Below are 20,805 nucleotides of genomic sequence, written 5' to 3'. Positions count from 1 at the left end.
CCAGCGACGGAGTGTAAATTTAGCTGGGTTTTTTTTTTCAGGCTCCAAATATTGAGGCAGGTTAACGACCGATTTTATCAAAATAGGGAAAGAGTTGACACCCGGGGGGGGGGGCACTCCCACTTTGGAGGTGACGCGTATGTAGGGCTGTTAAGACCCCCTTTTCAGCGTCGCTCTCACCCAAAGACCCCATATTTTTTTACGAACACATGTTCTGTCACCCAAAGACCCCTTATTTTTCCATTTGATCTGTCACCCAAAGACCATTACTTTTCAATTTGAACAGCAACTTTCATTTATCACTGATTTTGCTACCTATTTTTGAAAAAACTAAGAAATTTGAAGCCTTTGTGAACTAAAAATGCGATTTTCGAGGTTTTTTGACGCTGTTTTTTGTCATTTTCTCACCCAATGACCCCATATTTTTTACATTTTGCTCTCACCGAATGCCAAAATCATGCTCTCACCCAATGACCCCATATTTTTTACATTTTGCTCTCACCGAATGCCCCTTAGTGCGAAAGTGCCAGCCCTACACCTATATCCATTTCATATTGAAGTGCCCCCCGGGAGTTGACAAAAGCATCAAATTGGTTGTGCATGTGTGGCTTCCAAAATCATGGGCTTAAAACCATCCTTATTTCCAACTCCCACTTCAGACCACTGAAGAACTCCAGTTTTAATCTTGGAATGGGAATCCTAGCTCAAAGGACCATCACCTAAACACCCCTGTGCCAAAAAATCTTTGCCCCCCCCCTATAAAAAAAACAAAAAAGCCTTTGCCCCCCCTTTTGATTTTCCTACACCTTTTTAGGGCGTAATATAGAAACGACGGCGCCCAAAATATCTGTGCCAAAATCGCTTGCCCCCCCACTTTCGGCTTGCCAAAAATCGTTTGACTCCCCTTTCGACCTGCCAAAAATGCTTGCCCCCCTTTGGCCTGCCAAAATATCTTTGCCCCCCCCTCCTATAATTCACCACCCCGGGGGTACACATAATTATTGCACCACCCCTCATGCTAAGCAGGAACAGTGGCTCATGCAAGTTGACACGTCCTGAGAAGCTGCATGCTGTAGGCCTATGTGTGGACACCCGAAAAATGAACGAAAATGTGTCAAATTTTGTCAAAAGTTATTAAAGATCAGAGTTTGATCAAAAAATGTTGTAAGTGACATCTTTCACTTATAATCTAGATTTTAAATTATGTAGGGGCATATCAATCTGTCCAAAATTGCAGTTTTGGGCATTTATGCTGTTTTTTAATTCTTCTACAAACTAATGCAATTTTTGCCAAAGCTCACTACCATTCGCAAGATGCTGTGAACTACCAACTCACAACAATTTAAAATAGTTGATAACCTTAAAGAGGCCATTTGAGGCCATGCTGATTTGGAAGACTTTAGTATAAAATGCACAATTCTAACATTTGCTGCCTTACTACCAGTTGCCTTTTTGCGGGGAAATCCCAAGCCGATCGTGTCACGAGCGGGGTCACGGTCACAACTCACAAAGTCACAACAGCAACGCGACGGTGTGGTGGAGCTTGTTTACAAAACTGCAGGCAAGTAAATTTAACGCGTCAGAGTTTCATCATGAATTTAGAAAGTGGGCATTAAATCGTTCTCATCTCAGTTTTCCGCTGATATTTGAAAGTGTTTATTTTGATGATTGAACCACAGATTGGGCCTATGGAAGGAAATCTGTGATTGAACTAGCGATAGTGCGGGAACTTGCTGGATGATAGGCCCGACTGAGGCCTACGTACATGTACATGATTGATAGCTCATGATGTATGTTGATGATTGTTGTTGGAATCATTCCGCAGCAAGGCCTGCAAGTATCATCCATCATTTGCCCGGTATATATTGCATATGATCACAGGCATTGTATGGTGAGGTTGTCCGCGTCCAGGAATACTGCAATTTATAAAACTAGGCCGTACTTTAGCAGATAATAATTGTATAATTTCCTCTCACCCGGTCCACATAGGCCTACGTGGTTCATAAGTGCTGTTATTCCCGTGTACAGGAAGGAAGAATCATCCCTGACTAGCTGTTCACACGAAGGGATGCCAGTTTTCAGACAATTGCCTGATTTCAGGCTTTACTTAAAATGTCTAGGCCTACGAGGGGCGGTCAACTATTAAAGTTCGTAGAACAAGATACTTCATGACTTAAAAGAGTAAGCCAAATTCTTTCTATCTCACTCTTGAACATGGTCACTGCATACCTAAATGCACTGTCTCAATTTTTCAACAACAAAATGGAAGTCTTCCGATTTGGCGATTGCTCCACGAACCTTCACTTCAGTCAAGGCTCATCCTACTCATCAGAATTGATCACCAGCAAACCTGATTTTATAGGACGAAAAAATTCTAACTAACTGGAGGCCATGGCCATGCCTGGACCACACTATAGGCATATATGGTTGCTTTTAGTTATCTGACCCCTCTGTCTATCGTGAATGGCAGCTTGTCAAACTGAAAACAGTCCCATTCATGCCACCAACCTTCTTCACGAGGCGTGCTATTAAATTGCAGTGTGGATGATGGTAGTGAGTGAGAGCATGGCGCAAGGCATGGACAAGCTGGAGCGGGTAGCTCTTCTGACTTAATGGCTTTGGTAGCAGTGCCTTCAGATCAGGTGGGCACAACCGCACAAGCTGGTGTGCATTTTGTAGAGGACTGTTGCTGCAGCAACTTGACGTCTTTGATGGAGAGATGTGATGTTCAGCTCTGTAATCGCTTCCTCTTCGCTCACACCCATGATTCGAAGAGTCTTCCTCTGTAAGACTCTACATCCTAGAGTGGTGGCGCTGGCACTCATCCAAGACAGTGAGGCGTATTCCATCACACTGCCAACTTTGGCCTTGTAAACTGTTGCTCTGCCTCTCACATCAAGTTTGTTTGCAACTCTCCTCAGAGCGCCCAGCTTCTGTCCTGCTCTGGATGAGACGTTGGAGATATGTTTTGTCCAGGTCAGCTTGCTGTCAACTGTAACTCCCAGGATCTCCAGCTCCTCAGCCAGTTTGGTGGTACCAAACAGAAAATCTAGCTTTGTTGGATTCCTCTTTCTTGATGATATTGTCATTGCCTTACATTTTGATGGCTCGAATGTCACCTTCCATCTCTCTGCCTAGATCCTCATTTACTCCAGGTCTCTGTTTAGGCTAGCAGTAACAGCTTCAGGATTGTCTCTAGATGTAATATCGCAAAACAAGGTGGAATCATCTGCGTAGAGGTTTAGCTGGTTTTCACACTCATCACCCAGGTCATCAATGAAGACAGAGAACAAAAGTGGGCCCAATATTGACCCCTGGGGAACTGATGCATTGTTGGAGGAAGTACTTGATGACTGGCCAGATAGAACAACTTTGATGGAACGATCTGTCAGGTAGCTCCTAATCCAGGTGAGCAGCTTGCCAGATACTCCTTTTGCCATGAGTTTCAAGCAAATGCCATTATGCCAGACATTGTCAAATGCTCCTATGATGTCCAGGGCAATCAGGCGCACTTTGTTGCCTCTGTCCAGGGAGTTGGACCACCCTTTTGTCAGAATGATGAGGATGTCAGCTGTGCTGTGGTGTGGCCTAAATCCAAACTGTCTTGGTGGCGATGCAGAGCAGAGCTAGAGAGATAGGGTGGTACATAGATGGATTAGACTTCGAATCTCCCTTGTGAATAGGAATGACAGATGCAGTCTTCCATTGGCTTGGGAAAACTCCCTTGGAGAAGCAAAGCTCAAACAGCAGGCTGAGTGGTCTTGCAAGTTCTGCGCTGCACTCCTTCAGGACTCTTGCAGGGATTTCGTCAGGGCCAGTAGCTTTGTCTGGTTGCAGATTCCTGAGAAGCTTCCTAACATCTTTGATCTTGAAGGCTATCTTTTCCATTGAGGACGTTGCTGAATGTTGAACTTCAGGAGCAGATTCTTCTGCGTTGGCAAGCTGACATTTAGCGGCAAAGGTTTGGTAGAATTTTCAGCTTTGTCTTAAATTGATGTAGTGTCTTGGCGGCCATCCTTAAGCACTGGTATATCAACTCTGGTGAACTTACCAGCTAAGGTGTTAACAGTTTTCCAACATTTCTTGCTGCTGAGGCTGCCATCTGAGAGTTCTTTCCTCAACTTGCTGTTATAGCTCTTTCTGGCTACCTTCTCTGCACGATTATACTCTTTTCTCCTCCTTGGTGGTATTCTTTTTCAGCTTCCTGAATAATCGGCGCTTCTTGATTGCCATACCTTGTCTCCAGTCTTCTTGATAACGAGCTTTGCTGGTATGAAATTCTCCATAGCATCACTGATGATGGTGGTGATGTTGCTGCAAGCTTCTTCTGGGTCATCAGATTGGAGCGCAAGAGACCAGTCTGCAGATGTAAGAAAACGTCTCATTCCCCAGTAGTCAGCCTTGTCGTACTGCCACACTTTGCGCTTGTAGGGTTTATCTCTGTACAGCGGCACGCTCAGTTTAAAATGAACTGGACCGTGGTCTGAAATATCTAGTCTTGCATGTACTGTGCAGGTGGCATCAAGATCAGTGATGACCAAGTCAAGAATCTGGTCTTCAAGTTCCCGGGTAGGTTCTTTGACAAATTGTGTTAGACAAAAAGAACATTACACATCTCAAGTGTGCGACGTCCAGCAGCATCTGTTGTACGGCTGCCAAGCCATTCTTCGTGGTGGACATTGAAGTCGCCAAGAAGAACTACTGATTGTGCATTGAATTCAGAGAGCTTTGACAAGGTGGTGGAGTTCAGATAGCTAATGATATCACTGTTAGCACTAGGTGGTCTATAGACAGCTGAGACAGCAGCAAAGAGTTTTTCCTGTGACTTCATTGTGACTGAAAACAACATCAGATCCAAGTCCTCTGGATCAATAGCACTGCCATGATATATGGCGATACCCTCCAGGCAAAAGATGGCGATCCCTCATTCATGCCCTCCTCTGTTTGGATGTAGGTCTGTCTCTACGACAGCTGAGGGAGTATCCTGGTATAGTATAGTTCTTTGAAGTTCACTTGTAAAATCAGGTCTGTTTCACGTAGTCGTTGGGCAGGCATGGGTCGTTTCCGTTTTCATCCGTCCATTCGAGGCTTCTTTAACTTACTTGTAGGGAGAGAAGTTGATGAGTGGGGGGGCTGGCCCCTCACCCGAGATACACACCTAAGCGGTGCGGTGGGGGTGTGCACTTTACATGACCTAAACTGAAAGCATCCTGAGAAGCATTCATATGGCAGATGATACCTCTCGGTCATATAATCAGTGATTTAAGTTACACCCCTCACTACCCAAACTGCAGTAGCACAGCTGCTCTTGTTAAAATGTTGTAATGTTTCACCAACAACCTGATTAATCAGGTTTTTGTAGGTAAACAGACTGAATAAATTTCTTTTGCACAACACCAGAATTTTACTCACCGTTTTTTCATAAACGTTCATATTATAAGATAATATGCCCAGCGGGCACACCTGACGTTGTATCAACGTTGATACAACGGTGGGGTTGTTGTATCAACGTTGATACAACGTCGAAATCCTAACCTGTGCCCACTGAGATATAATACCACATTTGTTATTGAAGCGTTTTGTCCAAAACTAAAACACGTTTAAGTAGTATAAAATTGTACAAATTTAGGATGGCAAAGACTTGATAAATTCATCTGTGAGGTCAAATTTGGGCCAAAATACTCATTTTTGGAGAAAATCCCCAGAACGGTTTTTGGCCGAAATTTTTTTTTTTATTATTATTAATTTTTTTTAAACTAGATAAAATATCTAGGAACCGGTTTTTTTATAAATATTTTTGAATTTTTGACAAACTTCCAAAAAAAAATTGAAATTCGGGCGAAAATCAGGCTTTTTTGTGATTATTTTTGAAAATTTAGCACTTTTTGTCCATATTTGGTGCAAATTTCTCAAAGGTGGTCAAAATTCAAAAAAATTAAAAAAACGGGTCGAGGCCCGAAAGTTAATATAATTCCAGGATTAAGACCACCCTAACGTCGGGAAAGGGTATTAAGTTACTACTTTAAAACCACCCAATATTTTGAAACCCGTCAGACAACTCACAACCTCCAAACATTATGTCACGAGCCGGGGTCACAAATATACTTCTCCCAACTAACTTTGCTAACTGAACACTGACCAATCACTATACATTATGATGACCCAGTCAGGTTGAAAACCAAACATTGCATCAGTAGAAGAAGCATAAGTACAACACTGGTTTATTTTTAGCATGAGGTGCAGCCCCGGTATGTTTTTTATTTGCACTTCACGTTTTCGAAAATCATCGAAAGACAAGGGGTCGTTTTATCTCTTCAGTTTCGGGAGCTCTATTGTTCAGAAACGATAACGCAAACGCAAGCGATTATGTGAGTTGATCTGTAATTTGAATTCATTGAAGTTTGAAGTATCAATCAGCTTAATATTTCAATAGAGGTGGATGCCTGCTGTCAATCAAGGCTGGATAAGACAAGATTATATTAAGAACACACACAGTGTGTGGAGCACCAGTGTGTTTAGTGGTCTAGCGCCCCTCTCGCTTATCTATAACAGGCCTTGGATGTCGTTAAAGTGGTTCACATTTATGTGACAAATTGCCAATTCGAATGAAAACTCTTGTTCTGTAAATACGTTGAAAAGCAGCCCTTAAATCACAAAAGATCCGCCTTTGAGCCGATCGCACCCCCAATAGATCCTGGCTACGGGCCTGTGTCGCCCTTCCCTGACTTTTTTGTATCAATGTAGCACACCCTATTTCACTCCCCCCCCCTCCCTCCGAATCATTATCCCTCTCCTCCCCGGCAATCTCTCCCTCTCGTGTTCTTCTTTTAGTCTTTCCGTCTCTCCCTCTCCTCTCTTTCTCCCTCGCCCTCCCCTCACTTGTTCAGTCTGTCAGTCTCAAGTATCTCCCCCTCCCGTTTTGTGAAATTTATCATTTTGATCAATGCCTGAAAAAAATCAGCTCCGCAAAAATAAACATTTAGAATAAACTCCAGTCTCGCATATAGGCCCAACCAATTGTCAGATTAGCAATTTCCATTGTTACGAATGAATAGAATAAATTATCTTCACTCCAATTGTATTGTATTTCAATATAACATGATGACCAAATCGCCACTTGCCATGCTTGCACGCCTCATTGGGAGATACTTGGTTATTTCAGGAGCTCGTTTCATTGCCAATATGAAAGACTTTTGCTTATAACTTGGCAACATGGTCAATATATATTTCAATGCTAGGCTATTTTCACGAGCCACTCCCGCCTAGGCGGAAGTGCCTATACACCAAACGCAAGTCAATTGAAGCCGTACAACTTATCGCGATTTTACGACCGTAAAATTTAGACACTTCTTTTGTCTAGATTGGCACCAACCCTCTCATCTCACGTTTTCATGTCAGAAATTAACATAACTCACCAAACCGAAAACAGAAATTGTCTTCGTTCAACTTTTCAGTGAGCAACAAAAGACTAGAATAACAGGATTGTTCACACGTACATTGCTAAAACTTCAAAATAACAATGAGATCCGAAACCAAAAACTGAAACAGGAACCGAAACTGAAAAGATAAAACGACCCAATGTTTCAACTATAGACTTTAGACCTGAGAAACCAATGATTGGAGGTTGTACTTCCTGTGGAAAGAATAGGCCTAAGCCAGTCAATCTGATCTTCTCTGTACAAAACATGTCTCTTTATTTTTCTATTTGTATACAGATCTTTCAAGTGACTTAGCCAAGAAGTACGTTTGATACGGCCACAACAATGGCGGAACTATGTGCTATATGCCACAGAGAATATCGTGAACCCATCAGGCTTCTGACATGTCTGCACAATTTTTGTCACCTATGTCTACAGGACAGGCTTTGTGAGAGACAAGAAGATCGACATCATGTCATCTTATGTCCACTTTGCCGAGCAGAAACGTTGATTCCAGATGGGAACCTCTATATACTTCCCAGCAATGATGCACTGCTAACCCGGATGAACCAGTCAAATGAACGGTGTGAATTGGTTTCTAGGTGCCAGTCATGTCTTAAACAGTCCGCGATTCGCGCGAAATGTAAAACTTGTGGACATGGCTTATGTTCAAAGTGTGAGACAGCACACCGTGATATGATTATATTTGAAAATCACCGCGTGGAATCTGTACGAAAATGTTCAATACATCGTGAGTTGCCATTGGCTTTTTACTGTGGGACATGTTCCCAGGTAATGTGCATTCAGTGTAAGGTTTCCAATCATTTTCAACGTAGCCATCATGTGGTTGCACTGGCAGGGTCGACAGGTGATCGCAGGAAATTATTAAAAGACCGTATTCCAGACCTGAAAGAAGCTGCCGCTAAATATGAGCAGCTGGCAAGCCGCGCACACGCTGCAAAATTCATGTCAGAGGTTTTGATAGAATCGGATGATTACGAGTTTATGACTCTTTATCATAAAGTCCATGCTGCAGTTGAGGAGCTACTTCAGTCAAGCAGGCCTAGTGAACCTCCGCATATAGTACTGCATATAAACGGTAATGGTGAACATCAAAACGAGGAGAATGGCCATGTGCATAACAACGATGGAAATGGGATGGGGAACCTTTTTGACAATACAAATGCCAACGGGTATCGTCCAGAGGATGATATCATGGCTGGTCCGTCAAATGAGCCAGAAATTGAGCCGAATCTCGAAAATGAAGAGCATCACGAGCATAACAACGATGTAAATGGGATGGGGAACCTTTTTGACAATATCTACGGTTATCGTCCAGAGGATGAGAACCGCATGGCTGGTCCGTCAAATGAGCCACACATTGAGCCGAAACGTGAAAACGAGGAGAATCATCATGAGCATAACAACGATGTTGGGAGCCTTTTCAACAGTATAATACATGGCAATGTGACTGAGAACAATCCTGGTCCTTCAAATGAGCCAGAAATTGAGCCGAAACGGGAACAAATGGACGAGTTGATGGATGTCGATGATGATGGGGGTAATGTAGACCAGCAATCCGAGAGGTCGGAAAGTCGCCCGTCAATTAGTACCAAGTCGGATTCTCCAGTTGCTGCAGGTCATAATCCATCACTGTGGTATAGAATTGGAAAAATTGGTAAAAAGACATCACGAAATGGAAATTTTAGGAATGCCGGTGGTGTGAGCGTCAATCCCACCAACCATGACATTGCAGTCGCTGACCATACTAAACATAGAGTTGACGTGTTTACACAACACATGCTGGAATTTAAGTTGACTATAAAGAGCAAGAAGAAGAAAAATAAATCGGTGAACTACCACAATGCAGAAGATGTCGCTTTTAACTCAATTGGTCATCTTTTCGTTGTGGACCAATCTAAAATAGTTCAGAGATTTAGCAACGAAGGCGGTTATCTGAGGCAATTCTCCGTTTTGCCGACTGACCAACCACGTCATACGAAAGTGTGTTCTTCTTGTATCGCTATTGATAACAAAGATTGCATATATGTTGGAGATTTTCTGCGTTCCGTAGTGTCGGTATTTAACGATAGTGAAAGGCACATTCGCACGGTGAACGTATCTGTACCGCCAATGTTTCTGGCAGTGAATGACCATATGGAAGTACTTGTCACTCGTGGGATCACGCGCGGAGAAAAGAGCTCTCGAGTTCTCACGGTCAATATGAGTAGAACGGATGGCCCAACGCAGAAATATGAACTTGAGAATGTGCCGTATGTGTCGGGCGTCGTTTGGGATAACAGAACCATGGGGTTCTTCGTCGCATCGCAGGAAGATAAGCGAGGGAAAGGCCAGGTACATTACTACAGTAGCAATGGTGAATATGTGAAAACCGTGGTTGAAACCAAACTGAATAATCCATTAGGACTGGCCCTATCTAGTACCGGGTTACTCGTGGTTGCTGATTTGTTTAGTGTGAAGGTTTTCAGTAGCGAGGAACCAGAGAACAGCTTATCGCAGTAGAATGTTGACAGGTTTTGCTTAGAGCACTATTTTGTCGAAACTGACAGGATCTTACAGTACGTGAAATTGCTGCTGCTCTTACTGTATAGTGTTATTCAAATAATACTCGTGGGTTCTGGTTTATTTCGTGCGAAGCAGTTTTAGCAGCAAGACGCCTGGGTATATCGTCTCAACCGATATGACGGCTATATTATTGCTCCAAATCGTGTGTTTGGATAGGGCACTGGTGAAAGAAGGTAACCGTCTTCTGGTCTTGTTGACTCCTATGAGAGTGAGAAATAACATATTTTAAGGTGCCTTTAACATGTTTATGTGGTAATGATTCATTACTAATGAACTTGAAGTTATTTATAATCGGAACAAGAGCATATGGCAGAACCCGAGGGTATAAATAAAACTGATGAATACTTATATTGGAAACCATAATATACTAGCGAAGAACCAGAGCGGCACAGTTGGTATCAAAATACAGAGATGTAACTGAAGACTACGATTTCATTATCATGATCGTCCAGAGAAGTCTGCCTGGTAGGCCTACTCGTTCATTGAATCTCATCAAAACATTTGCTGCCATTGCAACGTTCAGTAGGCCTAACTCTGTGGCCTCTATTGCCAGATCAAAGCCGGAGATCAAAGACTTGTTCCGCGGGGGATCCGTCACATGACTCCCTATAAATATTTTTATTTTGTTAATTAAACTGTGTATAACATTTGTAAACATCTCAAAAAATGTAACTAACCCCCCTTAAATAATGGCCATTATTCAAAGAGGGGCTATTGTATTACAAATCTGTAAAATGCATTGGAAGCAGAATTTATTTCTGCGCATTTTGACACCTCATTTGATACGATAGCCCAGAAAACAATAAAACACCGGTCAATTTAATGTATTGAGGTCCAGATTTGAAAGTTGCACTTACATACAAATTTTTACAATACAAAAACACTCAGATGTCATTACACAGATTTCCTTCCATTACACTGAATACAAAATCAATACAATTTACTGCAACTTTCAAATCTTTGGATACATTGATTTAAATGTACGCTGTGACGTCAATATTTAATCAATTGCTGCAAATGAGGTGTCAAAATGTGCAGAAATAAATTCTGCTTCCAACGCATTTTACGGATTTGTAATACAATCACCCGTTTTTGAATAATGGTCATTATTTAAGGGGGGTTAGTTACTTTTTTTGAGATGTTTATATAAATAGATTGAGCATATGTATTAGATGTTTGTATCTATTCTTACCATCAGGTCATATCCCAGCTAGCTGCCGATCACTCGTTCTATCTTCTCTGCTCGCTCCTATGACCGAAATTGTCTATATTGTTGTACTATGGGTACGTCATTGGAGTGCATACATCGAGGGCTCAATGCAACAAAGCCTCATCTCCTAAACCTCATGTGGGTAATGTTAGGGCCTATAAGCATGCTTGCATTTATACATTATCCAAGGGAGATCAGGCTCTGTTGCACTGAATCTCCGAATTGTTAAAATTCAATTCATGATAATATGATCATGTTCTTTTTATATCTGTTTGTTGAAGAAAAAGGTGTCAAACAGTCGCTATATGTATTTCGACAAAGTATTTTCATATTCCTTGGGTAGGATGAGCATCCCGCCAAAAACTGCTTTTGTTGAAAACCCCTACATCCCAGCAAACACAAAACGTTTTCGACATAATTCGCAAAAGGTTATAAAAGGTTGTCAGAAAACGTTTAAATGTCGGATTATATAAAGGGTATATTAAGAGTATAAAACGTTTTCATAATCTTAAAAACATTTTTGATAATCTACTGCTCAGCAAACAAAAATGTTTTACAGAAAACGTTTAAATGTCGGGTTATATAAAGGGTATAAAAACGTTTTAATAACATTCCAAAAACATTCTTGAAAACTTGATATAAAACATTCTAAACAGAATGTTATTTTGTGGTTGAAAAAATATTTTGCGAAAAATGTTTGCCCAAAATATTTTCAATAACGTTTTAAAAACGTTTTCATGACCTTTATATAACCCGACATTTAAATGTTATTAAAAGGTTTTGAAAAAACATTGAAAGAACATTTCTGTGTTTGCTGGGTTCAAATATTTTAACATAATGTTATTTAAGTATTGACACAACATTTGGCAAAAATGTTTGCAAAAATAGTTTACAATAACATTTTTTGAAAACATTTAAAAAAATTGTTGTAGTGTGTTCTCATACAAAACGTTTTAAAACGTTATCATGACCTTTATATAACCCGACATTTTAATGTTATTAAAACGTTTTTACCTAAACCAAAAGTCAAAATATAACTTATTTAAAACGTTTTTAAAACGTTTTTGTGTTTGCTGGGATATCAGTGATTTTTTTGATGATTTTTTGATGTGTTCTCAAAATTGGGCAAGTGAATGTAAGGGGTTTTGAAACAAAGCTCTTCATTTGATAATTCGAGCCACAAGGCCCTCACCCAAATTATTGAGACAGATAATCCCCCCTGTTCCCATATTTCTGGATTTCAGTGTCAGTTGCACCTCTTACTATATTTGCCGAGAGTGCTGGAACATGGTTAGTTGAAGTGCCTTTCCACTATAATCATGCTAATACTAGTGTAGCCTATTATGTCTGTGTTGTCTTGTAGAGTAATATGTAATGTTTTAGTCTATATGAATTTTCATTTCAGCATGTTTTTTCCTCAGGTTCTGTGTTTTTTTTGTAGCGCTCCTTATCTACTAAACGTTTCACCTAAATAATGTAAAATCAAGCAATGCTTTGCAATGTGGCACTGCATTGACGTTTTTAAACTTATTATTAAAAACATCAGTGTCGATCGCTATTTCTACTTTTGACTCAAAAGCCAAAATGTGGCATTGCATTGAAGGTTTATAAACTGTACTTTCGAAAAACATCAATTTCAAGTTCAACATTTTTACTTTTGAACGCCTGATCCGTGCTAAAAATGTTCGGCTCGCTTCGCTAGCCGTGAGGCCCTTCTCGCTAAGGCCAAAAAAAAGGTTCGTCTCAAAGCTTGCGCGCGCGTTTGTAAAATCCCACGATTTGACAAAAACAAATCGGCGAAAATCAGACTTTTTCTCAAAATACCATGAAAAAAGTCGGGAATAAAAATTTTTTTTTTTTAATTTACTTTTTGCATTTGTTTTTAAATTTTTCGTGAGCTTTGAGACAAACTTTTTTTTTTGTTGGCCTAACCGTATTCAGGCCCGTCTAAAATTGTGAATTTTCGACACCGTTTTTCTTTTCGCCAAGATGCTCAAGAATCTCACAAGTGTGTGTGAGGGGCGAGAACGGGGGGGGGGGTTGGTTTTGAAACCAATTGCATTTTTTCAGGGAACGTTTTAAGGTATAGACCCTATAGCCTACGTGACATATTTTAACACGTTTTATATCATACGATATTTTAGCACATTTTACAGCAACGTATATATTTATATGTAGGCCCTATTTGTAGTATTTTTAGAAAAGAAATGCTTACAACTATGAAATATTAAAACTTTATAGTTTATAGATATTTCAATTTTAAGTTTGTACGTCGTATTTCTTAATGTGATATCGAGTCTAATATGTGCAGAGTGTCTTCGTCGTCTTTGAGTAATAAAGAAAGGACAGATAAGTGGGAGACAGACACAAAATCCGGACACAAAATGGAGGAGGAAAAGGCCCCTCTCTTATACTCACACACCTTTTTGATCTTCTTCTGAACGAAATTCAGCGAACGAAGAAACCACGCGAGGGGGAGAGAGAGACGGGTGGTATGGGCCTATGATGGTAGAGGATGAAAGAATTTTGACCTTACGATTTTTTACATTATAAATAAATATATAAATCTGTACTCTCAACAAACGAATCAAAAACCATCCTGTGAAATGAGATGCCTATATATTAGAAGACCGCCAATCAGGGAGGGAAGATCAGAATTGAGGATATCAGAAAGATGGTGCATGGGCACCAGACTATACATTGCAAGATGGTTCGGTCACCTTATGAATAATGCGAATGTACCCTATAGCCAACCTTCTGCAAGAACTTACAACAACCAAACAACCAAGGTATAGTAGGCCTATAGAAGGGGAGAAAGTGCTTATGGCGAGGGGAGAGCGATGATAAAGAGATGAAGAATGCATGAGAGAAAGCATAGGAGACGGACGGGAGGAATTGCCTGTAGCAAAGTTGCCGCAACTATTACGTAAAAACTTTTTTAATAAGGCCGTGTGTCCTGAACTCGCCACCCTTAGCGTTACATGACAAATATTATGAATTTTTACACCAACCGGGATTCTAATTAGATTATCTCCACAATCGTCAACCCTAAACTAGCAAAAGTATACATTTTTGGAAAGCTGAAGGCATAAGCAATTCAAATATATACATTTCAACTCATTATACAGGGTGACATGCAAGTTATACAGGGTGGAATAAAAAAGATTTTGATAAAAAATGGCCCACACAATGCATTGCTTATTACCAACTTACAGTAATAAACTGGAAGTAAACAACATTCATTTGGTTAGAGGATATGGAGAGCCAACTGACTTTGGAAAAAACCAAAATCACAGCTGTTTGGTAATCTCGGAATATAGGGTGTCCCAAAGTATGTTAGATTTTTTTACAATTCAACATATTTTGAACCTAAACATTTTTCCCCTAACCCATACAGAAAAAATATATTTAGATTCCTCGTCTAGACGAAACCAATCATAAATGATTAAAAACAATTAGTAGAATTGTTTAGCTGTAAGGCCATTAGTCTTTTAGATGCTAAATAGAGTCCAAATCCAATTTACAGCCTTTACAGAAGCAGATTACGCACTAAAATACCAATCCCATAGAGTTTGTGTGAACCACATCCCCCACCACCGCCACCCTGCCCATTCTGAATTCTATGAAGCACAGTGTCAGTATTAAAAAAGTTCAAGTATTTCTTTTTACAGGGTTGAAAGTGCATTTTATTTAGCAATAAAATGAGACCACAAGCATGACAATAACTTCTTGCTTAAAGGGGCATTTCGTGATCCACAGCCTCATCCCCCCACTTTTCTCAAAAAAAGTTGAGATTTTTATATCGCTGGAAACCTCTGGCTACATAATGTTTATGTACAAAATATCTCTTGCAGATTAATTCGTTTAGCTAAGATATCGTGAAATTTGAATTTCGTTCTGGTGCACCAGAACGAAATTAAACGCATTGTCTATGGAGCAGTGTAATACACATAATCATGCATAACTCACAAACGCAAAATCGGAATCAACTGAAATTTTGGGAATAGGCTTTTTCGTGGATATGTACTGAAACATGTCATAAAAAGAGGATGCTAGGATCACGAAATCCTCCTTTAACAGAGATATCATCATTTGTTTTGAGTCGACTTTGGCAAAATGTAACGTCGCCACCTTTTTTTTGGTGGCGAGCTCAAGACACACGACCATAACTCAGCTTTAGCCCGATTGCCCTTTTTAACGCGCGCAGAATGCAGGGTATATTTTGATTTTCCATGTTTTCTTCGCTATCTACTGAAGATAGCTTTTAGCGTCTCACTGAAAACAAGAAATGTCTTTAAAAAGACAATGCCTCAAGAGATTCCAGCGTGCACCATCTGTTATTTGCCATAAGAGATACTTGAAATGCTAGCTTTAAGCCTTGTACAAGGAACTTCTACGATGTCCTCATTCACAAACTGATACTATCTGTCCATCGTATAAGACTATTACCGTAAGGCAGCGTATTGAATGAATATTAAACAGTCAAGAATAAGCTCCGCCACCCGCTGTTTCGGATCCCTCACTGTCTCCCAAAACATCAAAAGCGTTGCACGTATACTTACTTAAGACTGTCCTTTTCACATAACGCAGACAAAGTAAGGCCAACTTGCCTACAAATGGTCAAATTTTGGCAAGAAATATCTCTGTGTAATCCTATGCAAGTCCCACATCACATCGATATCGGCGATCATATTTTTTTTACTGAAGTTAGGCTAGGCTGGTTACCACCGGCAGCGTCATGCACGTGACGTGACACAGCTAAAATAATCGACCGGAAATCGGGGATCATTAAAACGTCAACAATTTCAAAATACGCAATGACAGTAGGCCTAAACCGTGTCATTTATTTCTAACACATACTATAGTACTCCAAAGACAAGTTTCACATTTTATTCTCTATATTTTATTTCATCACGTATAAGCGGCTATTTTGTTCTTTCTTGTACCTGAGACGAATAGATATTCGTCTCAGCTTGTACTAAGTCCCGTTCAGAATTTTTATGCCTCCACCGGAGGTATTATGTTTCCTGGTTGTCCGTCTGTCGGTCGGGGTGTCCGTCCGTCCGTCCGAGCTTGCGAGTGCAATTTCTCGGAACTGGTAAGGCGTATAGTGATGTAATTTGGTGGAGGGGTGGCAATTGGCGGTCTCCAAATTTTAGCAGGTTTTCGTCGCAAAATATGGTAATTAAGTACCTAATTTGCATAATTTATGCATATCAAGCAAAATAACCTTGTGCACATATTATCTGGATATCTGTAGGCCTACGAGTTACAGTGATGAAACTTGGTGGAGAGTAGCACAGCCAGAGGTTCTTGACCTGATTTGCTTTTCAGCGCAAAATTTGCGTAATCGCAAGGTCATTGTGAGGTCATCCGGGATCAATATTGTTGCAGGTTCATGAAATTTGGTGGGAACGACTGCCGTGCTGTAGGAAGAAAAAAAAATGTCAAGGTCATTTTGGGGTCATCCGAGGTCAAATCGCCATAGATTGTCGCAGGTTCATGAAATTTTGTGGACGACCACTGAAACAAGGCAAAACAAAAATGTCAAGGTCAATTTGGGGTCATCTGGGGTCAAATCGCCATAGACTGCTGCAGGTTCATGAAATTTGGTGGGAACGGTCACCTTAGGGGTCAAATCGCCATAGACTGCTGCAGGTTCATGAAATATGGGTGGGAACGGCCACCATAGTGAGGCAAATAATGTGAAGGTCAATTCTAGTTATCTCTATAATAGGCCTATAATAGCCCCTAGTCCGAGGTGCTCTGACGATAACACTCCGATCGCCATGCAATATATCTATGTAGTATAGGCCAGTGGGACAACGGAACCGCTACGTGAACGAGCTATATAGCCCCATGACGTACTGAACATAGGCCTACATCTTTCTCTATTAATTAGCAATTCTGCATAGTAGGTCAGCATTAGGCCGAATGGCTTTTGGGTAGGCGTATTAGGCCTATTGGGGTTTTTTTTTCATGCTGCTTTCGCTATCTACTGAAGATAGCATTAAGCGTCTCGTTCCGATTCATTACCTTTTTCTACTGTAGGGCCCTATAGACGAATCCAACAAGCCATGGTCAGGATTTGGTCGGCCATTTTTTGGGTCCCCGCAGCAGCAGCACCTAACTGGTCAGTGTTACTGCCCAATTGGGTGGATAAAAGCCGCTTAAAAATCGATATTAGATTCTTTTGTGTTGTAAACTGTCATCTTTCTTTTGTCTGACGTGTAACACAGGTGATAGAATGCAATTTAAAATACCCTCCAAGGCCGCACCGTTTCACATTTTAGGTGAAATGGAGCCGACGGGGACCCAGCTAATGGGCTATTCCAAAAAATAGATGCACACCCCTATAGAGGAGTTCGGATATCCGGACTTTTGTCCAGTCGTGACTGTTGGAAATCCAGACTTTTAAAGTGCCCAAAGGCAAAAAAATCCGACGGAAAAATAGTTTAAAATCAGAAATCCTCAATATGAGAACTCATTTTCAACATTTCCGTGATTTTTCCTTCATTTGATTTCCAAGCTTTTTCCAGTAACATTGGCAACTCAGTGGAAATCCAGTCGTTTTCAGAAAGCAAACTTGGAAATCCGGACATTTCTTTGATTGAAAATTTACTCCTCTATAGGGGGTGTGCACCTATTTTCTGGAATAGCCCAATGGCTGCCACTGAGCTGGCAATTTTTATAGTTTTTCTATTTATTTTTTCATTCCATCACGTAGACTAGCGGCTAATTTGTTCATTCTGCATGCTATACATGATGAGTCCCCGTTCAGAAATTTTATTTCTAAAATATAGCCTCGTGACATACCGGAAATACATCTTTCTCTATTTTAGCAATTTTTTAACAGCTCAGCATTAGGCCGAATGGTCTTTTTTAACGCGTGTTAGGCGGGGTGTTAGGAAAGTCTGTGGGTATATTCTGATTATGGTTAGACCGGGTTTGAAGTTAATAATAATAATAATAATACGAGATTTCTAAAAGGCGCACTAAGGCCGTATAAAATTAATGTTTTGGTTCTCGTCCCCTCCCTCCTCAATTTCTGGGATTTGTCAGATTTTTTATTTTTTTTAGATTTTTCAATTATTTTAGACTTTGGAATGATTTATGAATTGTTCATACATATAAATAAGTTTATTAGAGAACAAGGATCACTTCCAAGTCTTTTTGTGGTAGGCCTACTCTAGGGGGTTTATCCGAGAATCTTACATTTGAAAAAAAAAGGGCCTCATCGTTTCCTCGAGCACTGTTGGAAAAGACCGAAAACTACTGACAATGCTGATTACATTGGAAAAAAAAAACAAAAACACCTCCCTCCCTCATCAATTCATGAAAATCCTCTGGACGAGAACCAAAATATTAATTTTATATGGCCTAATACACGCAAATGCGGCCTCTAAGCGCCAGAATACAATAAAATATTACCATGATTACGAACTGAATTGGCAAGAAAATACAAGCAATATAAAAATACACATTATGAAACAATTTAAAACAGATATGAAACATATAAAAGTTTAAAAATAGAAACTTAATTTAAAGGGGCATTTCGTGATCCACAGCCTCATCCCCCCACTTTTCTCAAAAAAAGTTGAGATTTTTATATCAATGGAAACCTCTGGCTACATACCGGGGCTACATAATGTTTATGTACAAAATATCTCTTGCAGATTAATTCGTTTAGCTAAGATATCGTGAAATTTGAATTTCGTTCTGGTGCACCAGAACGAAATAACAACGCATCGTCTATGGAGCAGTGTAATACACATAATCATGCATAACTCGCAAACGCAAAATCGGAATCAACTGAAATTTTGGGAATCGGTTTTTTCGTGGATATCTAATGAAAATGACATAAAAAGAGGATGCTAGGATCACGAAAATAAAAACAAAGATGAAAGAGACTCTAGAGCGACACGCCTTGATGAAGACCTTATATAGGTGGGAAGCTGTGGGATTTAGTCCCGGGATTTAGTCCCTGGCTTTGGAGAAACGACATTTTCTTTTGCATTTTCTAAGTTAATTTGTAGGCCTATTATTTTTTTACTTTGCACTTAAAAATCTTTAGAATTTGCTAGCTACTCTGGGAAGGAAATAAAGAGGAAAGGACCATATGGAACTAAATTCCAGGTCTAAATTTAGACCCGGTCTAACTCTTTGTGCATGATACGGACCTATGAGTCTATATAAATGGTACACACCATAGGCTATCAGCAAAGTATCTGAGTATATAGGCCTATTGTTTGCCGGTAGTTTGTTGGCCTTTGTCATTCAAGTTCCATAGTGTTATCAAAATAATTTATATAATCCAAGGCCTATAGTATCTATAATAAATTACTGAGTTTGGCGACTTGGTAAGGCTAAAAACTTTTACGTTTTACATTATTTCGGAAAACGGATTTTTGCGTTGCGTAGAGTAAAGTTGTCCGCACCCCAATAAAACGTCCAATTTTGTTTTTGTTTACGTTAAGGGTGTCAAATTATGTTAATTAGTTTCAAAGCCACTACCAGAGCACCTCCATGCTAAAACTTTTCAGGCCAACACAATACACTAATGTTGACCAGAGAAGATCCTGTCATCGGTGTGAGGATATTATGCCTGTAGTCTCAACTATTACATGACACAGTAGAAGTATGCCTGTAGTCTCAAACACAGTAGAAACTCAATTAACATCTATTGTTTATTCAACTAATTTATCAACATTAGCATGTATTCTGTGTTTTTGTGGCGCCCTCTACGGAGGGGCCACAATATAGGCATGTCTTTGTGAACGGCTTCTAATTTCACTCTTGCTAGATTGCCTTCGCAATTGTTTTGCTAAAAGTATGCCCAGCTCAGAAATAAAACCACAATTTGCTTGGATTTTATTTTATTATTGTTTTCTGATATGCACGGGATAAAATGGTGAGCGTATATTCTTTGTTTAAAATACAAAATTAGGATTTATAAAAACACCAAATAAATCCTGACCTTTGTATGCGTTCAACCAGTTTACCGTGTGCCTTAGAACCCGATAGACGGTGACATTTGACCACACACTAGGATCCACAACATGCTCATCTATCATGGGAACAGTTCTTAAACCCTAATACATTTGTACATTCATCCTTTGTACACAAACTCATACTCTGCAACTTGAGGTCAAATTTTGCACTATGATTATGTAATTGAGGTTATTGGACTATGCCATTGGGATGAGACTCTTATGGTCCATAGTGTTAAGATAAATCAACGAGCTTTCTTAAACTGATGGCTTTTGTTTGCTAATTACCATAGAATCTATATAGCGGTTACTCCATGATTGGATTAAGTAAATAACTAAAGCCTGTTATCTATCCAGCAATGTTTGCTTATCTTAATTATTGTAACAAACTGTAGTGTACTAAATGGCACAAGACAGAAAAGGCAAACAGACTGTGAAATTTAAAGTTTTAAATTAGAGAGTTGACAGGAAGTTGTAAGAGTTAAATTGTTATGGATATATGATTGGTGTAAGCGCGAAAATGTTGAATGTCATATCAAAGTCATCCGAGGTGAATTAAGTAATGTCAATCACAAATTGTTACAGGTCATTTGAGGTGGAC

The 20,805-nt window shown here is 39.9% G+C and overlaps 1 protein-coding gene across 1 annotated transcript; it reads left to right on the top strand.

The window, feature by feature from the left end:
• The first annotated feature begins 1,508 nt into the window (after nt 1-1,508).
• LOC140155770 (uncharacterized) lies at nt 1,509-10,658 on the top strand. Its single transcript, XM_072178733.1, has 2 exons — nt 1,509-1,561; nt 7,716-10,658. The coding sequence occupies exon 2, from the start codon at nt 7,764-7,766 to the stop codon at nt 9,939-9,941; it is 2,178 nt and encodes a 725-aa protein (XP_072034834.1). The 5' UTR covers nt 1,509-1,561; nt 7,716-7,763; the 3' UTR covers nt 9,942-10,658.
• The last annotated feature ends 10,147 nt before the right edge of the window (nt 10,659-20,805 follow it).

Source organism: Amphiura filiformis, chromosome 6, assembly GCF_039555335.1.
Source record: "Amphiura filiformis chromosome 6, Afil_fr2py, whole genome shotgun sequence".
NCBI lineage: Eukaryota > Metazoa > Echinodermata > Ophiuroidea > Amphilepidida > Amphiuridae > Amphiura > Amphiura filiformis.
This window is presented reverse-complemented; position numbering and strand designations above follow the sequence as displayed.

Coding starts and splice junctions, on each gene's coding strand:
- LOC140155770 (XM_072178733.1), top strand. CDS start 7,764: ATGGCGGAACTATGTGCTATATGCCACAGAGAATATCGTGAACCCATC.